Source organism: Zosterops lateralis, assembly GCF_965231275.1.
Source record: "Zosterops lateralis genome assembly, chromosome: 7".
Taxonomy (NCBI): domain Eukaryota; kingdom Metazoa; phylum Chordata; class Aves; order Passeriformes; family Zosteropidae; genus Zosterops; species Zosterops lateralis.
The window spans coordinates 28,004,573-28,025,868 of record NC_139767.1 but is presented as its reverse complement, the minus strand read 5'-3'; the positions used below and the strand labels follow the sequence as shown (position 1 = coordinate 28,025,868).

The 21,296-nt window shown below is 39.5% G+C and overlaps 1 protein-coding gene across 3 annotated transcripts; it reads right to left on the bottom strand.

Annotated features, from left to right (window-relative positions):
* Positions 1-746: 746 nt before the first annotated feature.
* SEC22A (SEC22 homolog A, vesicle trafficking protein) lies at positions 747-20,224 on the bottom strand. Of its 3 annotated transcripts, none has more exons than XM_083865703.1 (8): positions 20,209-20,224; positions 16,684-16,915; positions 15,009-15,212; positions 13,948-14,111; positions 12,653-12,847; positions 7,875-7,993; positions 4,802-4,867; positions 747-1,587 (listed from the first exon to the last, which is right to left on the bottom strand). In XM_083865703.1, the coding sequence occupies exons 3-8, from the start codon at positions 15,188-15,190 to the stop codon at positions 1,387-1,389; spliced, it is 927 nt and encodes a 308-aa protein (XP_083721829.1). In that variant the 5' UTR covers positions 15,191-15,212; positions 16,684-16,915; positions 20,209-20,224; the 3' UTR covers positions 747-1,386. The 3 variants fall into 3 exon arrangements, with proteins under 3 accessions (XP_083721829.1, XP_083721828.1, XP_083721830.1); XM_083865702.1 differs by lacking the exon at positions 20,209-20,224 and adding an exon at positions 19,728-19,831; XM_083865704.1 differs by lacking the exon at positions 20,209-20,224 and adding an exon at positions 19,717-19,738.
* Between the last annotated feature and the right edge of the window lie 1,072 nt (positions 20,225-21,296).

Sequence of the window (21,296 nt, the reverse complement as noted above, 5' to 3'; positions counted from 1 at the left end):
TTTTCTTGGTCATAAAATCTGACACTAAATAATTTCTTTAAAATGTATTACATTTTGGTATGAAATACCCAAGAAAATTTGCCTGGGCCAACATTTCATAGCGCAGCAAAGCTCTGCCAATTCCCAAATCTAGCAACACAAGAGCATTGCAACCTCCCTGCCATTAAGGCGTGATTACAACTACATCTATTTGTACATTATAAACCATCGTAAATCACTGTCATATAAAAATAAAACCCCAGTGTATGTGATGGTGCTCGCCTATGGTTGGTTGGGGTTTGCTGGTTGATTCACCAGCTTTAGGAGCGTACGATTGTTCTCTCAACCAGATCACAGAGGTTTTATCCTAGCACAGAAACACCCAATCCATAAAGCCCAAAGAATCAACACAATCCCTGTATTTCATGTTTAAGCTAATCAGACTGATTTATTATTTTCCTGTCACCAGTTGTCTGTCTCAGGTTTGAGCTAATTATTCATCCACTTCTGAAAGGAAGGAAGAACATATAGAAAGAACAGTAGTCCAACAAGTGCAAAGTCACTCCATTTACTCACCAATCCATTTTCTTTCAACCCTTGCAGAGTCCAAACACATGAAGTGTGCAATAATCCCAGGTTTAGTGGCAGAACTTTTTGAATAATTACAAAAAACGAACCCTATCTACATAAACCATTTTCAAAGAATAATTAAAATCATGAATGAAAACACATTAAAGAACTTACAGCACAAGACAGAGCGCCACAGGTGAAGCCAATCCCCAGAAACTGAGTTTCCAGGTTACATTTTAATTAAGAAAACATTCACATATATGTCGATGTGAAACAAAACATTCCAAAATTTAGTATCTTACATATACCACATCTAGTTTGCTAATATGCAATAGCATTATTATTACTTATTTAGCCTATTCCCTACTGCCTCACAAAGGCAAAACTGACCTTGGAAGCGAAAAGCTTGCAGGATATGCAGAACATACTCTACACATTCCTCCATTAATGTACAAATGTGCTTCCACACTACCATCAGATAATGTGATCATGTAATACCATCAGATAATTCCACATCAGATTATCTCCATGAATGTATGAACAAAGCTTTTTTATGCCACCAGTCACATTCTACATACATTTCACTGCATGGATATGCTTCACTCTCCTCCTCTAGTCCCGTATTCTTTTGTGTCCTTTTCAAGAAAATAAAAAAATAATTAAAAAAAAAGGTTCAACCACCAAGTGTAAAATGTCCACAGGCATCTTACATTGATTTATTAAAAAAAAAAAAAAAAAAAAAGCTCCATTCAGACAGCTTCTTCTTTTGGAGAACAGCTTTACATTCCTGAGAGTAACTACTGGAACAAAGCTTTGGTCTCAGTGTTCCAGGACTTGTCAGACGTTGTAATCAGGGGACTTTCCCTGGGGCTGTCGCAGTCGGATTTGTAAGGTAGAAAAAGCTCCCACAGTCACATGGAAGAAGAGCTGCCACAGGTTGCGCAGCTCGTACAGGTACATGTTACACAGGCAGATCAGCCCGAAAGTCAGGAAGGATTTGGCATTCCTCCAGCCTGTGTAGTACACAAACAGGTAACACTGTCGGGAAATAAAAAAGATATCAGGTTACCTCATGGAAAATAACTTCTACTGAAGAAAAACTATCTAGTCACTGAAAAATCACAGCCCAAACCAAGGAAAAGTCTGAATCAAACATGAAAGAACAGTACCAATTTAGCAGTCACATAAGGATGAAGAGTACCTGGTATCAATACAAGATTCTATTTTGCTTGCATTAATTGCTCTGACAATTCTCTCATTATAATTAATTATAGCCTGCAATGAGTGGCCCATAACAAAAGATAGTGGATGTTCCTGGCAATCTCTGGTCAAAATGAACTCTGTTCTACTCAAGCAGTGGAGAAGGAACAAGAGAAGTCTTGTTCAGGAATGCAATGGGAAGGACAGGACAATACCCAGAGCTCAGCACAAGGCAATCCCCCAGACATCCCCCAGTGTCCTGCCAGGGGTGATGCTGAGGGTCACCTGGCAGATGCAGAGGCCCACACCCACTGCTCTGCTTCAGCTGCTGCAGGACTGATCACAGCTGGAGAGGGACACAACTACTCTGCTGTAATTCTACCACATTTTAGGCAATGTTGTGCACACTGTGGTGTAACACAGTCTGTCAAGACTGCCCATAGTTCCCTACTCAGCCGCCTTCTTACTGTAACTGGAAATGTGTTATTTTGCCTCAGTTTTTATCACTAAAAGGACACAGCTTTTACCCAGACATTATTTTTATTTCTTCTATTGTTTGAACTCCTCCCTTAACTGCTACAAAATTTAAAAAAATTTCCTTTGCTCCTTCTCTGGAATCAGGTCATTTCTGCTGAAGGAATTTTTTTCTGAGCTTTAAGGTAGATAACAATAGTATTTATGCTTACTTTCTATTCTAAATCTGTTCCCAGTGGATTTATAACTATGGTCACGCAGATTTAACAGCATCCATCATCAGATTATCTGAGTGCCATTTCTGATCTTCCTGGGCATTTGCCATGTTTTATCAGTCAAAAAAACTCTACTTAATTTTCATTTTTCATGTTCCTCAAAGAAGGGCAACTGAACAATGCAATTTATTGAGGTTATTTTATATTCTATTTGAACGGCACCACTTTGTTATAAAACATGCATTTCCACTGCAAATGTGGCTGAGAGCAGCAAAGCTATTTGTAGTATCTGGATAACTAAATATTGTCAGAGAGGTGAGGACTAGCACTATCAGTAAGATTTGTATGTCTTTCCTCCAAAGCAGAGTAAAACTAGAGATGAATAATCTGCATGTGTCAGAATCTAGACAGAAGTGTTCTGAACTTGCTTGGCCATTTTGAGCAGAGTAAATGCAACCTAGTTGTGCTGACAACTTCACAAATCATATCTAAAAGAGCAATTAGTTGGTACTGGTATCTCGGCAATAAGAATTGAGATAATTTCCTAGTGTTGTCACTTCCACTGACAATGTATGAACAAGTGTGACTGCTTCCAAGATTAAAACAAGAGTCAGGATATGCTTCATCAAAATGATTGCTAAAGGATTGAAAACAGTACTTTAAAAATGTTACTGTAACATGATGTCACATGACTGTGAATTTTACTGAAGAACTGTTTTAAATTAATTCTGAAGCATAACTTTCATTGGTCTAGCTCTGAACTACTGGATGTGCCCTTTACAGAACAGATGAAAAGGCCAAAAAACAGTCAAAAGGCCAAAACACTGCAGTTTTAACAGCATATAACAAGTACTGCTATGAAACTCCTGAGGATTGTTTTTCTACTGCTAAAGGGAAGTGTTACCATGTCAGTGAGCCTAAAACATCCTATTCCATGTAAGTCCTGTTCTTTTGCCTGCACACCTGAGATATAAACATTTCTTGGGAACTAGAGACATACTGCTGTGTTGTTATTAACAGAACAAGAAAATGCAGCATGATGGACACCTGGTGGGTGAATGACAGTGAAATGTGCTGTCATGCAACACAGGGAATTCATGTCCTGAGCTCTTAACTCAGCCAAAGCACATCAGAACATACCAGAGAACCAATATCTCAACTCTGAAAACTGACTGATCACATATTGCACCACCAGAGGGTGGGAAATAGAGTTTCAACATGTATTTTGAATATTAATAAAAAGCCTACACTCCAAGTTGCATGATTTTTTCTTTCAGACACCTCTGTTCAAGACAAAAAGTGGAGGAAAGACACACATCCTCATGTCTCTGCACAAACACGAATACTTTATAAAGAATAAGGTTTCCAGTTTGGGAGAGGAGGGGAAACTGTATTTTTTACAGAACAAAAGAATGGAGGAGCTCTACCTTATCTGATATGGAACAGACTGTTGGCACGGAAAATTAACACCAATCTAAATTATTTAATGCAGAAGTTGATGGAAAGTCAACAAGTGGTGAAGAACACAAGTCACACTGCCACATTTTGCCAGAGACAATTTGTAGAGAATGAAGGTTACAGATAACCTGGACACAAAACTGATAGAAAGGCATTTTCTTATATTATTGTCTGACACAGTACTAAACACTGGCACACAGAAACAAGTAAAAATTGTATAATACTCCACAAGTCTAAGATTAAAAGTCAAAGTAATTATAATAACAACAGCTGTGAATGAGACACAAAGACATAGGCTAATGTCACAGCGGTGTCACTGAATGACAGACGCCAGTGGGCACCCTGCTATACATTAGAAAGGAAAGTCAAATTCAGATGCAGAAATGGAAAACTGACATACAAGGAAAGCAAAGGGAAGTGTCAGGCAGGAAAAGGAAAACAGTGAAAAGTGGCCACAAGCTTTGAAAAGGAAGGAGAGGCACATTAAAGTAGGAAGTGAGAAAAATGCACTGAGGGTGCAGTGCTTAGGTATTACTGTATTTACTTCAAACCTGCCCAAAGGAGAGAAGCAGTAAGCTATTTATTCAGATGGTTAAATCTACTTGAACTATGAAACTATTATTTCAAGAAAATAATATAACCTTCACTCTTGTGACTTTAGAGATAATTGTCTTAATTAAATGTCTTAATCATCCAGCTGGAGAAAAAATGCTGTCAAACAGAAGCTCTTTGTATCAATCTACTACACAGTAGTTTATGATTAATGAAAAAAAAACAGAGCAGAAAGTCTTATTTGTAATCACCCTATTCAAGTATCTGTGACATTTAAGAAAACATGGTGACACTTATGCATGACTGGGTAATGTTTCTAAACTCTAGTGAATTATTCAAACAGAAAAACACACCTGGTACAAACAGGCTGCCGTTCCAAGAAAAAATGCAATAACATAGCTGAAATCTTCACCTTCATTCTGCAAGAATAAAAGAAAAAAACATGTTTTACAATGAAACAAGTGAAATGCCAGGCATTTACAGTATGAAAGTTATGAATTATTGCATGTTAAAATAGTTTCACATAGGGATTTCAAGCAGTTCCTTTACCACACTAAACTGAGAATTAGGACTAATCAGTGCTTACTGACATATCTGAAAAAAAAATCATGATCTGGAGTCTGACCAAAATGTTTATTCACAACAAACAATTCTTGCCAAGTTTTTCCAAAAGCTTTAAAGAAGTCCTGCTGTAACACTGGATATTTACCTTCTCCAGATGCCTTTGAAAATTCAGATCTAAACACGGGTAACTACCTTCAATAGCAACTTCACAGAATTGTGCCTTCCTAAAGCTTCACAAAATGGAAACGAGGTAACAGGAAAGGACTCGAACTGGCCACTAGGGTGGGGTAAAACTCTACACACAGAATAACGAAGGCAGCTCTGTGCTCAAGCAGTGAGAGCAAACAGCAGCACACGAATTTATCACAGAGATTTGGAAAATAAGGTTCTCTTGAGGGAAAGATGGAAAAATTTACTTGAAGTGACAAGTAAATGTGTGTAGAAAACAAAACAAATCCTTTAAGTTATTCAAACGGGTTGTCATAATTCCTACAGAGCTGAGCAGAGTAAATTTCCATACTCAATAAATATTCTAACTACATTTCTAGCAAACCTTTGCAACCACCAAAATCTTTCCTAGGAAAACAATGGCTACCCATGCAAATGTTTGTCCTTGAGAGCAAATATCACTTGAGAAGATGGTGGTCCACTCACAAGTACAACTTGTGTCTGCTGAGAGTATGTTCAGTGTGAAGCATTTCCATGTCCTGTGGCAACCAGGAAAAGCTTTGCATGTCTGCACATAAAAATTACACACACAATGCAGTAACTTCTACCCAGTAAATCTTTGCCCCAGTGCTACTGCATATTTGGTGGAGTACAGTTACAGATTGTAACAGAATTTTATTAACAGCCAAATAAAACCACTGATTATAAAGCAAACAGTAATTTAGAGTGACGCTTTTGAATGACTTCTCAGAACACGTTCCATTAATTGTGTTTTGGATTAGTTCTCCCTAGACCTTGTGGATTTTTCCATAATAAAGTAAATTAAGAGAAATTTTAATGGATTTTTAGTGTGCCTCATTTGTCAGAAACAAAAATTATCTTCCATCTGTACTGCAATCTATTACCTCCAAATGCAATAACATAGAGAATAAAATTAACTGGATGTCCTGTCATCACTTAGATAGATTAATCTCACACTGGCGTTATTTTTAAAAAAACTAGCTGCAGAAAGGTAATAAAGTTTTAGCAATGTCACACTAACCAACAGAAATCTGTTCAGTACTATTTGTACTACAGCATACTTTAAAATCATTCCTATTTATAAACTCAGGGAATTGTGCAAAACACGGAAAAACCTAATTAGAGATAAAGTAGAGATGTAGGTTCACTTGGTCTTTCTTTAAAAAACAAACCAGAGACAACTCAAAATGAAGGACCTACTGGAACATTTGCATTAACCTTGTTCACCTGTCCACTAGTCTTCACAAAATGCTGAGACTCAACAGTACTGTTTATTCAATCTTTACATATATCAGTAATACGTAAGATAACTGCAATACAGGTATTCCTCTTTACCTTATTCCCCTAAAAAAAATCCATTAGGTATCAAAAATATTGCAGTTGTCTGCTGAAAGGCCTAGAGACCAAGACTTACAAGGAGCAGCTGAGGAAGTTAGGGCTGTTTAGCCTGGAGAAGAGGAGGCTTGGGAGAGAATTTACTGCTCCCGGCAACTACCTGAAAGTAAGTTCTATCAAGGTGGGGGTTGGGCTCTTCTCCCAGGTAGCAAGGGGTAAGATGAGAGGAAATGGCCTCATGTTGCACCAGGGGAAAAAATTCTTCACTGAAAGGGCTGTCAAGCTGCCCAGGGAAGTGGTTGAGTCACCACCCCTGAAGGAATTTTAAAAGCCTTGTAGATGTGGCACTTTGGAATGTGGTTTAGTGAACTTGGCAGTGCTGGGTTATGGTTGGACTCAGGTCTTTTCCAACCTAAATGACTCTGTGAAGTCCAGCTATGCTTGAATAAAAAGACTATCTACCAGCCAAGCAAGAGGATTATCATTTTCTCTCAGAAAACTTCTATGGGCTTTTTAGTTTCTATGTCTATCACCACAATAACAGCCATTAAATGGTAAGGAATTCTTTGGATTTTTTGTGGCAACACACGTGAACTTTCTGTGCCTGCCAAGTGCTACCAGCACATTCACCTGAATTGCTTGAAAGCATAAACAGTTATTAGTGACACTGTAGCACTTGTGGGAATACACCAGCACAAGAAATGGAATAGGAAGAAACTGAAAGGCTACAGGGAGAGTCATGGTAGAGATTTTATAGAAGAAAAAAAAAAAGGGTTTGGGGGAGGTTGTTTGGGGAGGGGAGTTTAGACGAAATCACATGACAATTTTCCAACACCAAACTTTTCAATGAACAATGAGAAATAAAGTTTATTACATACAAACAGAAAAACTACAAAAGTTCTCTAAAATTTTTACAAAACCTGTTTGAAGATTCCCGCTCTATGGACTTTTCAAAAACACTGCTCAGATTTTCAAAGCTGTTCATCCTTTCACTCAAGTGTTTTTAAATAGCATCTATAGAAATGAAACGCCTCATACCCTGGCATAAATTTAGAAAACAGAACATTATGTTCACATCCTCACTGCTACCAAGGTACCAGGGAAGGAGCTGGCCACCCACCTTCCACTGATGTTGAAACTCAGCCTCGATGAATGAGGCAGCACACTCAGGGAGGATGCACAGATCACAAACAATACGGGTTCTGTAACAGAGGCCTGACCTCACAAACAGTACTTCTGAAATTAAACTGGCATAACTCAGCTCATATAGCATCTTCTAAAACAAAAATTGTGATTGCTACCATGCATAACTTTTAAATTCATAAACATGTGCAATACCTGGAGAAGGCTTTCTATGGCATGGAAGCCACGGATTAAATTCAAAGCTCCACATAACAGACTAAGCACAAATGAGACAATCCCTGGCAGAGTCACAGGTTCCAGACGCTGATGAGGAGCTGCAAAGCAGATCAAAAAAAGATATCACAGGTCAAAGCAGTGCCTTCAGAAATTCAGTAAAATAATAATCTCATTTGTCAGTGGCTTCTAGCTCAAGAGATTGCTCAAGCAAATCACAAAATGTCATTTCTGTTTTCTAAAAAGACAAAACACAGTAAATGTTTCAGCACAAGGGTTAGCAAAAAGAAAACTTTCCTCCAGTTCACATAAATATTGTCATGTTATATTTAGTCTTTATCTCAATATGTTCCATTTATTCAGTATGGTACTGATAGTTGCTCAAACATGCCAGGAAATCAATAGTAAAAGATGCACTTGCTAGTGAAATCTGTCCATAATTAGTAACCACCTAATAAGTCACATACTTAAGAGCTTCTTTCACAACCTCCACTCTTCTAATAAATTAGTGAGATATTGAGACTGATTTAGCTTCTTTGCTGCACAGAACACTAAGGCAAAGTTATCACAGTCCCCTTCCTTAAAAACACAGTGAGTGCTACTAAAGACACACATGAAGAAACAGCTCTGAAACTCAGCTGAGATTTATAGTACAATCTTATATGGACCTTCCAGATTGTGCTTAGCCTCTTACAAGTAGAACACATTAAAATTAAAACACTCTCTCTTTCCATGCACACCCACTCTTTCAAACCTATCTAGGGTCACAAGTACGTAACAGTTATGTGTGTTCCTCATTACTGCCCCTTTCCATAATGAATAACAGAAAGCAAATGTGAAAAAACAATGCAAAACTCTTAACAGTCTGAGCGACACTGGGATAACAATGGGACTACTGAGCTGTACTCCAATCATTCTGTTCAAATCAGCCAAGTGTAAAGATGTGAACAATGAGGTTAATGAACTGTAACATTAATAGAGAGAGGGGTGTCAATCCCGGCTGTTTGTATTGCACGGATCCAGGAAAAAGGTTTTTCAAACAGTTTATGAAGTTACAGAACCTAAAAAAGCCCCAACAAAAGCTACTTCACATTGATAAACTGGCAGGGCTGTCTAATTATGAGTCTACAATAACACAAAAATAAAATACAGGATGAGTTCAGTTAATTCATTTGTGCTGAATTTAATAGTGTATAATCAGTTGGGTTTTATTTTTTTAAACAAAAGCATAACCTATGTTTAACTTTGAGAGCTCACTGGTTTTCTAACTGTAGGGCACATTACTCCCAGCAATCACTCAGTTAAGGTTAGATATGCTAGATGTGCTATTTGCATACCAAACCATTCTTTTTCAATTACTCCCAAGTGGTTGCTCTGTTTTGGCTTTTTTTAAACCAGCTCATCTAGAGAGTGGCAAAAAGCTGAGGGTGTATATGACTGTTTTTAGCTAAAAGTAATTCCATTCTATTAACTGGTGGATAAAATTAGTTCACTGCTCTCCACTTGCAGCTCTCCAGAAAATCTTCTTTTCCCCATGTATTGGGTAACTTTAAATCATCATGTGTTAAAACAGCATCTAAAAAACCTCTTTGAGAACCATTGGGGGAAAAGTAAAGAATCTGGTCAGCTAAATCAACACAGTCTATGAAGGTTCATAAAATAGTAACTTCCCTCTTATTAAAATATCAAAAAAAGAAATCAAAAAAATATAAAGGACATTATGTACCATTACTAATGTCATTAAACTCTCCAGGGCTTAACAAATTTTAGTTTTACAATCAAAGCAACAAGAACCATATACAAAAAGATGAAGGCAAAACCAAAAGAATGAAGAAGGAATGTCAGAGAAGGCAGGGTAAAGGGCAATTGACTTTGAATTGGTACATCCATCAGTCTTAGAAATACCATTAAGTGCCACATCAAAAATTCTCAGTTCAAATAAAGCAAAAATTCTGAATTTAATGTGAAAATTAAATTAAATTAAATTCATGTGAATTTAAATAAAAATTCAGGAAATTTAGATGACATGAGAAACTACATTACTTGTAAGAAATTTCATTTAAAACTAAAATATAAAAAAGAAACACCAAAAGCGTGTAGTATACCATCAAGCAAAAAATAACTTTGATCTGACAACTGTTCCTTCACTGAAAAAAAGTTCAGAAAATAGTAATTTTATTCTAACCTGAAACATCACACATCAGCATGCTGTGACCCTATTTCTAATGCCTGCCAACACCTACATGTACCTTTTCAGGAAAATTCTACCCATAATCTGCCCACTTTATGCTTCCCACATGCAGAATTACCCCTGTTCCTCACTGCACTGCACAACTCCCAGGGGGAAAGGGCTGCTGCTCCCAGCAGTGCCAGCACAGCAGGCCTGGACTCCACACCCAGTGACAGCAAGTGACAGCCACTGCTCCCCCCATGGCCCAAGCCAACACTTCAATTCTGCACAACAAAACAAGATCTGCATCCACCTAACTTCCCACCTCTGGGTGCTCTCCAACTTTATTTAACACAGTTCACTCCACAAAGTCCTACTTTTTAACAGTACAGCATATACAGGAAATTGCACCAGGCAAAACATCTTTTTGTGAGAATCTGTCCTTGGAGCAAAGGAGAAACTTGGAAGTCCAGCCAACTGAGTGGGCAGCAAACATCCAGAGAAAGTTCTTTTCAAGGGTGGAGAGAAGTGATGAATGTAAAGAACTACAGAACCATTAGCAGACTTTCTAAAAAAGACACTGTTATTCAACAGCATCTAAAATGTGAAGAGCTGAAGAAGTAGCAAAGTGCCAGCCTCTCATAATGTACAGCCCTTTGATGGTGAGTTTCTACAGCAACTCAAGGAAGGAAGTGGATAACTGAACAGAGATCTATGGAATTCAGAGGAAGAAGAAAGTTAAAAGTAACTGAAAGAAACAGAAAGAATAATGACATGGAAAGAAAAGAGGACAACAGAATTCTTTCTGTAAGAAGTTGTGGAGAGGTAAGTAAAAAAAAAATAAAAATAGAAGATCATCTGCCAATTATTGTTGAATCTTCTTTTTTAGCTAAAAGGGAAATGGTCCCTATGTTTTTTAATTTAGGTCTATATTACCTTCCAACACTCTTACTCAAAAAGTGATAAAAACCACATTTCCCAGTACATGAACAACTTTTAAAAAACAGCCTATTTTGACACATGCTGAATCCTCTCATGCCTATTGCTTTTTCTTTTTCCAGCTGCAGGAAGTTCAAATCTAGACAATTTTCAGAGTTAACCAGCTGCCACCATAACCCTTTCCACAAAGCAGGATTACACAATAACATTAAGAGTAAATAACAATATAAGAATCAAAAGTGGCAAAAGAGTGGCATCAGAGCATTATATACTTTTAAAAAGAGCCCACACATGTAAAAAGATGACAAAGGTATGCACAGTACTGCTTAGAAGATTACACTCCTTTAAAGAATTTAAAAATCTTCACACTTTTCCTTTTTTAATTTTCCTGAATCCAACTCCAATACTGTTAAATTAAAAATACAGAGATTGTAAGCTATTTCTACACTATCTCACAGCACATGGGAGTGGCCCTCAGAATAGCACATGACCCTCAGAATCAGGGCCCCAGAGTACAAACAGGGCACCCTACTGATTTTGTTTGGTTTTCATCTTCCATAGAAGCGGTTTTCAATCTCCTAGAGTAATCCTCTATGAGTAAGCACATAATAAGGATAATATACTGGCAAAGAGATCCTATTAATATATACATATACATAAACTGCACAAAATCTCATTCTTTATAACATGGTAGGTGGTGTTTAGATTTAAGATTGCAATTCTATGATTTATGATTGCACCCTGACACTGTAAAGTGAACAGCATCAGTGTGTGCCTGCTCAGGGTAATTTACAGACAGAACTACTTCTGCCAAAAAAAAAAAAAAAAAAAAAAAAAAAAAAAAAAAAAAAAAAAAAAAAGGAAAATATATTAATTAATTAAAATCAACACTTCCTTCCATTCTATTTATGATTTTGCTTCACTAAATTTGGAGGACTGAAATCAGGTGATGTCAGTATCACATGTGGAGTCCATGAATCAGTGCAAGGATTTGGCATTTTGTTTCTGTCCTGCTGGGAAATATCTGAAGGTGGGTCCCAAACTCATTCAGAGGATTCACTTAACAGCACAATCCCTTAACCCAACACAACCCCACAATTCCACATTTACCTCCTACATGAAGTAAATTAGTTTAAAAAAATTAACGACTCCTTCAATGAATTTGGCACTTTTATACAAAATTGCAATTCTTAACCTTGTACACAAGGCACTCATTTTACAGAGTGCATCTTTTAGCCAGCACAGCTCTTTGGATTTTCACCACAGAGGTTTCCTGGAAATGCTTCTCCCCTCAACTGCTCTAACTCCTGACATTGCTCTCAGTTTATGTAAACACTGAGTCTTACTGGACAGAAATCTCAACAATTTTCAGAAATCTTAAAAGGTCAAAAAATATAAATCATATTCTTGCTAAGTGCTCATCTTTATTTGCAGGGTTTTTTCCTTCAATAAAGCTGAACAGAGCCATTTCCTCCTCGGAGCGCCCTGGGAAGGTGAGCATGTGGAGCAAGAGACAAAATAGACATCTGAGCTAAAGTACACATAAGGTCATACCAGCTTTATCATTTAGAAACATGAAAAAAAGGAAAAACAAAGAATTTTGCTGCATCTGTCTCATTTAAGGATACAACAACACAAGTCTAGAACTTACCTGCAGATATCTTACCAGTACCCTTATACTCCCCCACAGGAATATGAGAAAAGCCATTGGCTGAACCAAGTTCTGACACAGAAATTTGATACGGTGGTCTCAGTTTGATTTCTGTCTGCATATCAGCAAGATTCATCTTTGTTGACAAAGAACGTGTGTTGTTGTATCTCTGTTTGGTCCTCTGAATGAAATTATCTATGCAAAATTGAAAATAAAAAGGTGTTTTTCTATGGACTTGGTTACTTACATAATCCAAGACCATGCAGCTTTTCAGTTCACAAACTGAAATATAGTTTGATATAGTTGTATTTATCTTGAATTTTTAACATTGTTTCTGTTTTGTGCCTAATACATCATGCATTATTTAATTCTGCAGTTAAAAAAACAATCAGCTCTAAAAATCTAATTATGTAATAACTGAATAAACTAATGACTTTTCATTGCATGAGACAGAATGCATTTCTAATACAATGCATTTACTGCACTTATTCCAGGTTTTCTGTTAGTTTAGTAAATATCCTTATGAAAAAATTATGTTGTGAAAGAAAAAAGGTGTTCATAAGAATCTTCAAAAGGAGGACAATAACATTATACAGAAATTGTCAATAACTGAATTATAGACAGGAATTAACCAACTGGAGTATCTTGCCCTGTGTTTCTAAAACTGCAGTTCTTTTTACTCTAATGTGTTTTATATCTAATTACAGAAATTTCTAATATATAGTATTAAAGCAACATAAATTAATGGATTCATAACAGCTGTTATCTGGTATATATGAGATGAGTTGCATTTGGAGTCTGAAGATTAAATGCTCCACTACATCATAAGGAATAAAAGTTTCTCCCTTTCATGTACTGAACGAAAGCTAGCACAGCTAAGAGCTAACACAAAACTGCAATCTTTTACTTGAGAAATGTATGAAGCTCAGTGACTTCACAGGTTAAGTTTTTCAACAGGTAGGAAGCCAAACAACTCCTAGTATTATTAACCAGAAGATGAACTCCAGAGTTGGTCACACAAGGCTTCAACCAAAACCTAATAGAATGAACAAAAGTAAGTTTGGATGAAACTCTAGTAGCCTAATTTAATGCCCCCAGAATTATTTCTTTATTGACTCTAACAGACTTAAATCAGATTTTAAATTCACCTGAAACAGAGCTATAAACTGCTTTGGACTCTTTGGTGGTTTTTTGGGGTTTTTGGAGGGGTTTTTTTGGGTGTGCTTTAAGTTGCATCTATTTACTGCTCATTTGTCTTGGTATGAGAATGAAGGGGAAGAAAGTCAGATCCTTACCAAACTCTATAAAACAGTATGGTCTGATAGCAGTATTTGTCTTCATCATATTGTAGGTAGTGATGAATTCCTTCTGAAGCTCATCCAGGAAACAGAATGCCAGGACATTGGGATAATTTTCAGTACACAACATCATGTAGCTTACTCCCAGAGAACTTATAAAGCTAGAATTGAGAAAACATATTCAAAATTTCAAATTTAAATTCAGTGAATTAACTGCTTTTCGAGTCTGATCTTATATTCTATAACCAGAAAAACAAAAACTTATCTGGGGTAGCAAAGGAATAAATGTTTACTGAAAAGTCCAACTGTATTCTAGAAGAAAAACAAGTTACTTTTAGGCACTGTTTTACTTGAACACTACATTGTACAATCATATGAGAAGCTGTTTTACACATATAGGTATGTATGTATCTATATATGTGTGTGTGCACACAGACACAGACACTTGTGGAACAGAAAATAACAGAGCTTTCAGAATGCAGAAACACAGCAGGTTTGTCTCATAACAGCTTTTCACTCAACTCAAATGCACAATATGTGATCTGGTGCAGCCCAAAAATGCAAAACTTTATCTTCAGATTGGGGGGAGGGCTGTTGGCTCTTTCTAGAACATGGGAAGAAATAAAACTGTTCTGTAGAATACAGAATTAATAATTTTCCAAAGATAGGTGCAAGAGAGTTTGATATTTGCAGAGATGGCAAATATGAAATCAGAAAAGGACAGTTTTCAATATATGTATTCTGCTGCATGTAGGCAATTCATTATAATTCCGGTTTTCATTATACATTCAAATATCTTTAAAATCTTGCTGGATAATCTCCAGCCACTTCTCCCATGATGTTGTCCTATGACTTTGTGCCATTATAAAGGAACTTCCATGAAAGTCTGAATAGGTTCAAATGTTCCTAAAATTTCTCCATTTTAAATTATTGATACATAAATAGTGCCAAGAATTAATCTTAGTTTGATTAAGCATTTCTAATGTGAACAGTTAACTTTTTCACTTACAGAGAGACACAACCTATGAAGTTGCAAATAGTTAAATGAGAAGCCTTACTTTATATTATACTGTCCAGTTTTCAGAGTACATCTATCAGGAAGCTGAGAAAGTTTTTTTGAGAGCATTTTGAAGTATTTTCTACATTCTTGCATTCCCGTGCTCTGCTCATAATCAGTGGATGCAGAAAGTGGGAGTCCATCCCTCACACGGACCACAGAGGCAGATAAAATCATAGACATTGCCAACAGAGCTAATGACAACCTGCAACAAAACACAAATCAGGAGGAGGCAGAATTAAGATAAAAAACAGAAATAATAGAGTCAGCTGTGAATAATCAAAGTTCTCAAGCTGGACAGTGGGTTCAGGCCTCAACTGGGGCACAGTTTGGATCTTCAACTACAACTCAGACCAGAGTCTTAACTGAACAGGACTTACTAATCTACACAAGCCACAAAACAATTTTTCAAACTTTACATTAAATCTAAACATTCAAAAGTTTAGCAAGACAAGTATTAAAAGGATTACTTATCTGCTAAGCATCAGTACACAAATTTGTTCTCCTTCAAGTGGGCGAACTGCTAGAATTTATATGAAGCCAAAAGCAAACACTTCCTCAGCTCTCAACACTGCTCTGCAGACTCCTACCATATACTACACCTATCACTTCAGACACTATGAAAAAATATTTTTGCCTCCCTCAGATGATGCTACTCAAGTTCCATACAGTCACAAACTGCAAAAGGAAACAGATTTCTGGATACAGCTGAAATATGCTTTTGTGTGTGATACTGACATGTTTACAGCACCTTTCAAACTATGACGTGAAGGGTGCTTTACAAGCCTCAGCAGCTGAATGACTGCATTCTCACAAGTCAGAAATCCAAATTTTCCCCAAAAAGACACTACCTCTTCACAAGAGAGAGGAAATAGCTATTTTTTACCTGAAGTCTCCTCTCCTCTATTTCCCACCCACCAAAGATTATATATCCATCAGGATACTTAATGAATAATCAACAATATTCAGGCTTTTCAAGGTTATTTACTCCTCAGAGAGAAAGAGCCATATAATAACCGAAGCACTAAAAATGTGTTGTCATTTTCCATTTAGTAAATTCAGCTTCATCAGCAGTCAAACTTCAGCCTCCTTTGAGATCCATCACATTAGCTGAATAAATTCCAAATTAATACCCTCATATTTTACTTGTACAGCACATCAGACTCTCCCCAAAGCTGTAACAGCAGTGGAAGCCACTGCTGACTGCACACTGCTCAACGCCTTGGGGATTTTATCAGGTGCCCTTGTTATTTCAGCACTTCACTAGAGAATTCCCACCTGAACAAAGTGCTTCCATCAGCTGGACACAAAACCAGAAAACAGCCCCAACTCCAGGACTTCCTCTAGATCAGCTTGCTGGCATGAAGAATTCAAGAAACTAAACCAACAGTTCTAGAAACTTTTACCTGTCTCCAAGTTCATCCACATCTTCCCAGAAGGACAATTCACATGGAATGCACATGGACTCATTTCCTTAACTATGCTGCCAACCATATAACCAAGGCAGCAGCTCAAGAGCACAACAAAATTGCAGAGGAGCTTTAAACTGTAATGGTTCTCTGACAATAACCATCTCTACCCACTCAATCCTGACAGGGACTTTTGGGAGCTGTATCAATATAAATAAAAGAGCAATGATGCAATAGCAAAGTTTAAATACCCCTTCATTAACTTACTTGCACAAAATGTAATTTCATGGATCTGCATTTCCCCTGACGAAACAAATAACTTCCTCAGCACTCAACATGAAGAAAGGAATGTAGTTCCACGTTCTGTTTCAGGAAAAGGCAGTGAATGGGACTGCACTGCAGGAGAACCCCAGAATCCCACAGCCAGCTCTCAGAAGAACAGATATTATTCTCTTCACTTTTCAAATTATCTCGATGGTTAAAGTTCATGTTGAGCTATCTGATGAGATAAGAACAAACAGAAAAAGTTAAGAAATATATTTACTAGGTAACGACAAGCTTCAGCAAAATTTGTGAGGTCACACATATTAGAAAGGCCTGAGCATAGCCAAGGGAGGTTACTCAAAAGATAATCAAACAAAAAGAAAACTAGGATAATAGAGAGATTAAAATGCTTCTGTGTTCTGTAAGTGAAGTTCAGGAAGTCCCATCACTTGAGGCATTTAAAATGAGAAAACATTATCTGTCTGCACAGTACAGGAGTAACTCAGGTTTAAACAACCTTTGACTGAACTTCACCATTCCCCTCATCCCCTATGTTTGATTAATCCATAATTTCCTCTGCTCAGAACAATTCAGGAACAAAACTCAGCACAACCACAGCTCTATTTCCAAAGCATTAAGATTTTCAATGCTCAATCTCATCATAGCTGCTTTGCTCCTACAACTAAGGACAAAGAACATAAATACCACCACACCACTGTGTATGCACAGACAACACACAAAGCAAATGGTAAAGACATCTTCAGAGGTATTCTTTCAACTTTTATGTCTATTCTGTATGTAAATAAATATCTGCATAAATCTTGAACAAAACTTTCTTCAAACTCCTACTTATATTCAGAGGAATACAGCTCTGTAACAGAAGACAAGCCTCTACTGAAACCTGCTAATTCTCTTAATATACTATGAAATCACACAGGGCAGAAATTGTGTTGAGCTGAGGATCTTAACACCAGTTAGGTTTTGTTACCATCATCTTAAAAACCCACCCAGTGAAAATAGGAACTCTTTTCTCAGCCTTCTAACAGTAGAATCAGAAAGCTGTCTAAAAACCAGAGCTAATAAAAGAAAATTACTTTGACTAGAAGATCATACATATGTCAAGAGATGTATAATACACAAAGTGTAACAGAACATTCAGCCTTGCCTGAAAATGTATTAACAAAGAAAAAAAGTTTACTAAATCTACTTTACCCAGTTCTCAAAGCAATATAGCTTTACACAAGGAGCCAAGAGGTAAATTTGACATGCACTTATATATTTAGAGATTGAAGGAAGATAAGGCAGTGCTTTTAGAGCTACCTCTAAATGTCTTTTTTAAACATCTATTCAAAGGTGCATTAAGTAATTCACCAAATCATTACAAACTTTCTACTTTTTCCTCCAAAAATTCTATAACCCTCAACCACCTGAAGACAACAAAAGACTACACTTCCACTACAAACGGTCCGTAAATCTATTACAGGTACAAGAAAATGAACAGATTTGGTTCACTGTCTCACCACGACAGAAATACCAAATCCAACCAGCAGCTGTTTGGCTCACAGGTACCACAGAGGGTCCAACACATGTCACCAGCCAGTGGAACCCCCTGTCACAGGCTGCTGTCCATGCTACAACATTACAGGGATTGAAGAGGAGACTGGGAAAGTTCACAGAAAAATTACCAAGGGTATTAAAACCAAATCATAACCCTTTGCTCAGCAGGATTCTGACCCCCACACCAATAGGGACAGTACATCACAGAGGCATCACCCCATGCCTGCACTGTTCTTATCTCCCCCAGTTAGTGTTTACCTCTGCCCCATCATTGTTGATTTCCCCTTCACAGCCCTTCCTGCAATGAGGACGGGGAGAACTCATGGAAAAGAGAAGCATGGAAAAGCTGGCCACAGACGGGTCAGGGTCAGCAAGGTGGCTATTCCTCCACCTGCCCAAGAGCCGTCCAATCCCTCAGGCACATGTCAGCATCCACTGTTCCACAACTAGGAATTAGCACATGTGCCTGGTTTCATTTCCTCCCGTGAACGAGGAACCTCAGGTGTATTTTATTTTTTTTAAGACATACTCAATTATCACGTTGTTTATTTCTGTGCTATGATAACACTTGACCCTGAAGCAGCATCTAGAAAAGTCCTAGAAAACTGAAAACAGACACTGGAACATTCCGGCCTTTTGTAACAAATTCACCATCTAACTTGTGACCTGACAGTTAAATGTTTTAAACCTATCTGAGATAGTCTTGTAACATTTTAGCAAGTATTTGAAAGTTCCTTGTGACTATGATTTGCTCAGGATACTTCCTCTTAAAAAAACTTAGCTTTCTCAAAATTCTGAGCAGGTCTAGTGTGGCCTTCAGCAACTTAATCACAGCATTTCTTGCTGGGATGTCTGCCTCTCATAAAAATAGAAAAATATAAAACTGGGAAGTGTGTGCAAGCTGCATTCCTGTCTGACACAGAATAAAAATAAAACTTCTGTGCTTACTTCAAATACACCTGATACTGTTAGACAATTTATTGTCCCCACTTCTGAGTGTTGTGACAGCTGCATTACACAGGAAGGAGCCTTAATTTTTTCACTCTACATCATACTTCAGAAATTCGTGTTACAAAATGAAGCACTACAGAAGTACACAACAAATAAAGCCACTTTGACATCACCGGGTATGATGAGACAAGAGAATAATCCTAAATCACCAGCCAAAATAATCCTTTCTATAAAACCAGGGGGAAAGAGACCTCAGAGACAGAATCAAGAATCATAGAATCAATGAGGTTGGAAAAGACCTCTGAGATCTTCCAGTCCACCCTGTGACTGACACCACCATGTCCCCACTGAGTGCCACGTCCTTAACAGGTGGTTCCAGGCACAGGGACTCCATCAGCTCCCTGGCATCCCAAACCAATATATAATCACCCCTTCTTAAGAAATTCCTCCTAACGTCCAAACAATGAAAACCTAAGAGAACGGAACAAGCTGCATCCCAAAGTTTGGGAGCTTGACCCTTTCACCTACCACCTACTTACGTGGCAGCTCGGACACGACTATCTGCAGCCGCGGCAGAAGCGCTGACTCAGTGGTCACTGACTGAGGCGGGTCCGCACCGCTCCGGCTCACAAAACTTCACACCACCTCCCGCAGGGCCCGGAGAGCGGCGGAGACCCCTACACACAGCGGGCTGCTGCTACCGAGCGGCGCCTGCCTGCCAGGAGCCCCGAGCGGCCCTCGCTGCCTCCCGCGCCCGCCCTGCCCGCGGCACCGGCACCGCCACCACCCCCCGAGACGGCGGCGGCCCCGCGCTGACCGCGGCTGAGGCGCGAACGCGGCCGGCCCTGAGGCTCCGCGGCCGGGCCTGGGGCCGGCAGAGGCGAGCAGGCGGCAGGGGAGGGAAGGAGAGGCGAGGGCGGACAGGGTAAGGCAGGGTAAGGTAAGGCAGGGCAGGGCCGGGCGGCGGCTCCAGCCCGGGGTCCCGCCCCGCCCGCGCCCCTCACGGCGCCGGAGCCGTACCTGGGCGGCGGCGGCGCGCGGCTCCCGCCGGGCATTGTGGGAGCGGACACGTCCGCGCGCGCCGCAGCGCCCTCGCGCGTGGCGGCCGGGCCGGTGCTGCGGGGCGGGGCCGCCCTGAGGGGACCCCGGTGAGCCCCGCTGTGCCCCGCTGTCATCCCCACTGTCAGTCCCCCGAGCCTGAGCGGCGACGCTGGACACTGCGAAGCGGGCCCGCGGCCGCTCTGTACGAAGGGGACGCCACCCTTCGTGCGTGGCTGGGATGTGACGGGCAGAGTGCCGGGCCTGCGTGTGTCACCGCCCGGGCGGGAGCGGCCGAGCCGCCGCCAGCGCTGTGTCGCACAGCCTTGCCTGAGGCTGAGTTTATCATAGAATCGGTCAGGTTGGAAAGTATCTCCGGGATTTTCGGGACCAACCTATGAACCAGCACTAGAAATATCAACTAGACCAGGGCACCGAGTGCCACATCCAGTCTTAAACAATTCCCAGGGTGGTGACTCCACCACAGCCCTGGGCAGCCCAGTCCAGTGTCCAGTCACCCGTTCTGTGAAGAAGTGCTTCCTAATGACCAGTCTGAACCTCCCCTGGTACATCTTACTGTCCTCTTGTGCTGTGCCCTGGGAGGGGAGCCCGACCCCCGCCTGGCTCCAGGCTCCTCCCAGGGAGTTGTAGGGAGCGATAAACCCGCCCCGAGCCTCCTCCTCTCCGGGATAATTCACTCTGTTGTCAGCACAGATGATGAGCTTTAGGAGCTGTGCTCTTCGAGCACTCCATGTACTAACCTTGACAGCAGCTGGCTGGTGTCCACCAGGTTTAATGGAACACGCAGCCCTTGGCATGTGCCCGGCACTGTGTGGATAACCAGGTGTGTTTGGGGTCCTCCACTGGGGAGTGTGGCTGCTGCCATGTGTGGGATGGGGACAGAACAGCCTCCAGCAAAACTGCATTGAGATGAGACTCAGATGCTACACTAATCTCGCTCATTCCCCACCAAATCAACTGGGCATGTTTCAACAATAAATGACAATACAAAAGTGAAAGTTTGCAAACCTCATTCATAACCCTAGAATAAGGTTCCTATTTTAAAACTA

Bases quoted from the DNA above. Each gene is read 5' to 3' on its own strand.
- SEC22A (XM_083865703.1), bottom strand. From the start codon at position 15,190: ATGTCTATGATTTTATCTGCCTCTGTGGTCCGTGTGAGGGATGGACTC. The intron at 14,112-15,008 runs GTAAGGCTTCTC...TCTCAATTCTAG, and splicing joins ACTGGACAGTATAATATAAA to CTTTATAAGTTCTCTGGGAG. The intron at 4,868-7,874 runs GTATTGCACATG...TTATTCTTGCAG, and splicing joins CCATAGAAAGCCTTCTCCAG to AATGAAGGTGAAGATTTCAG.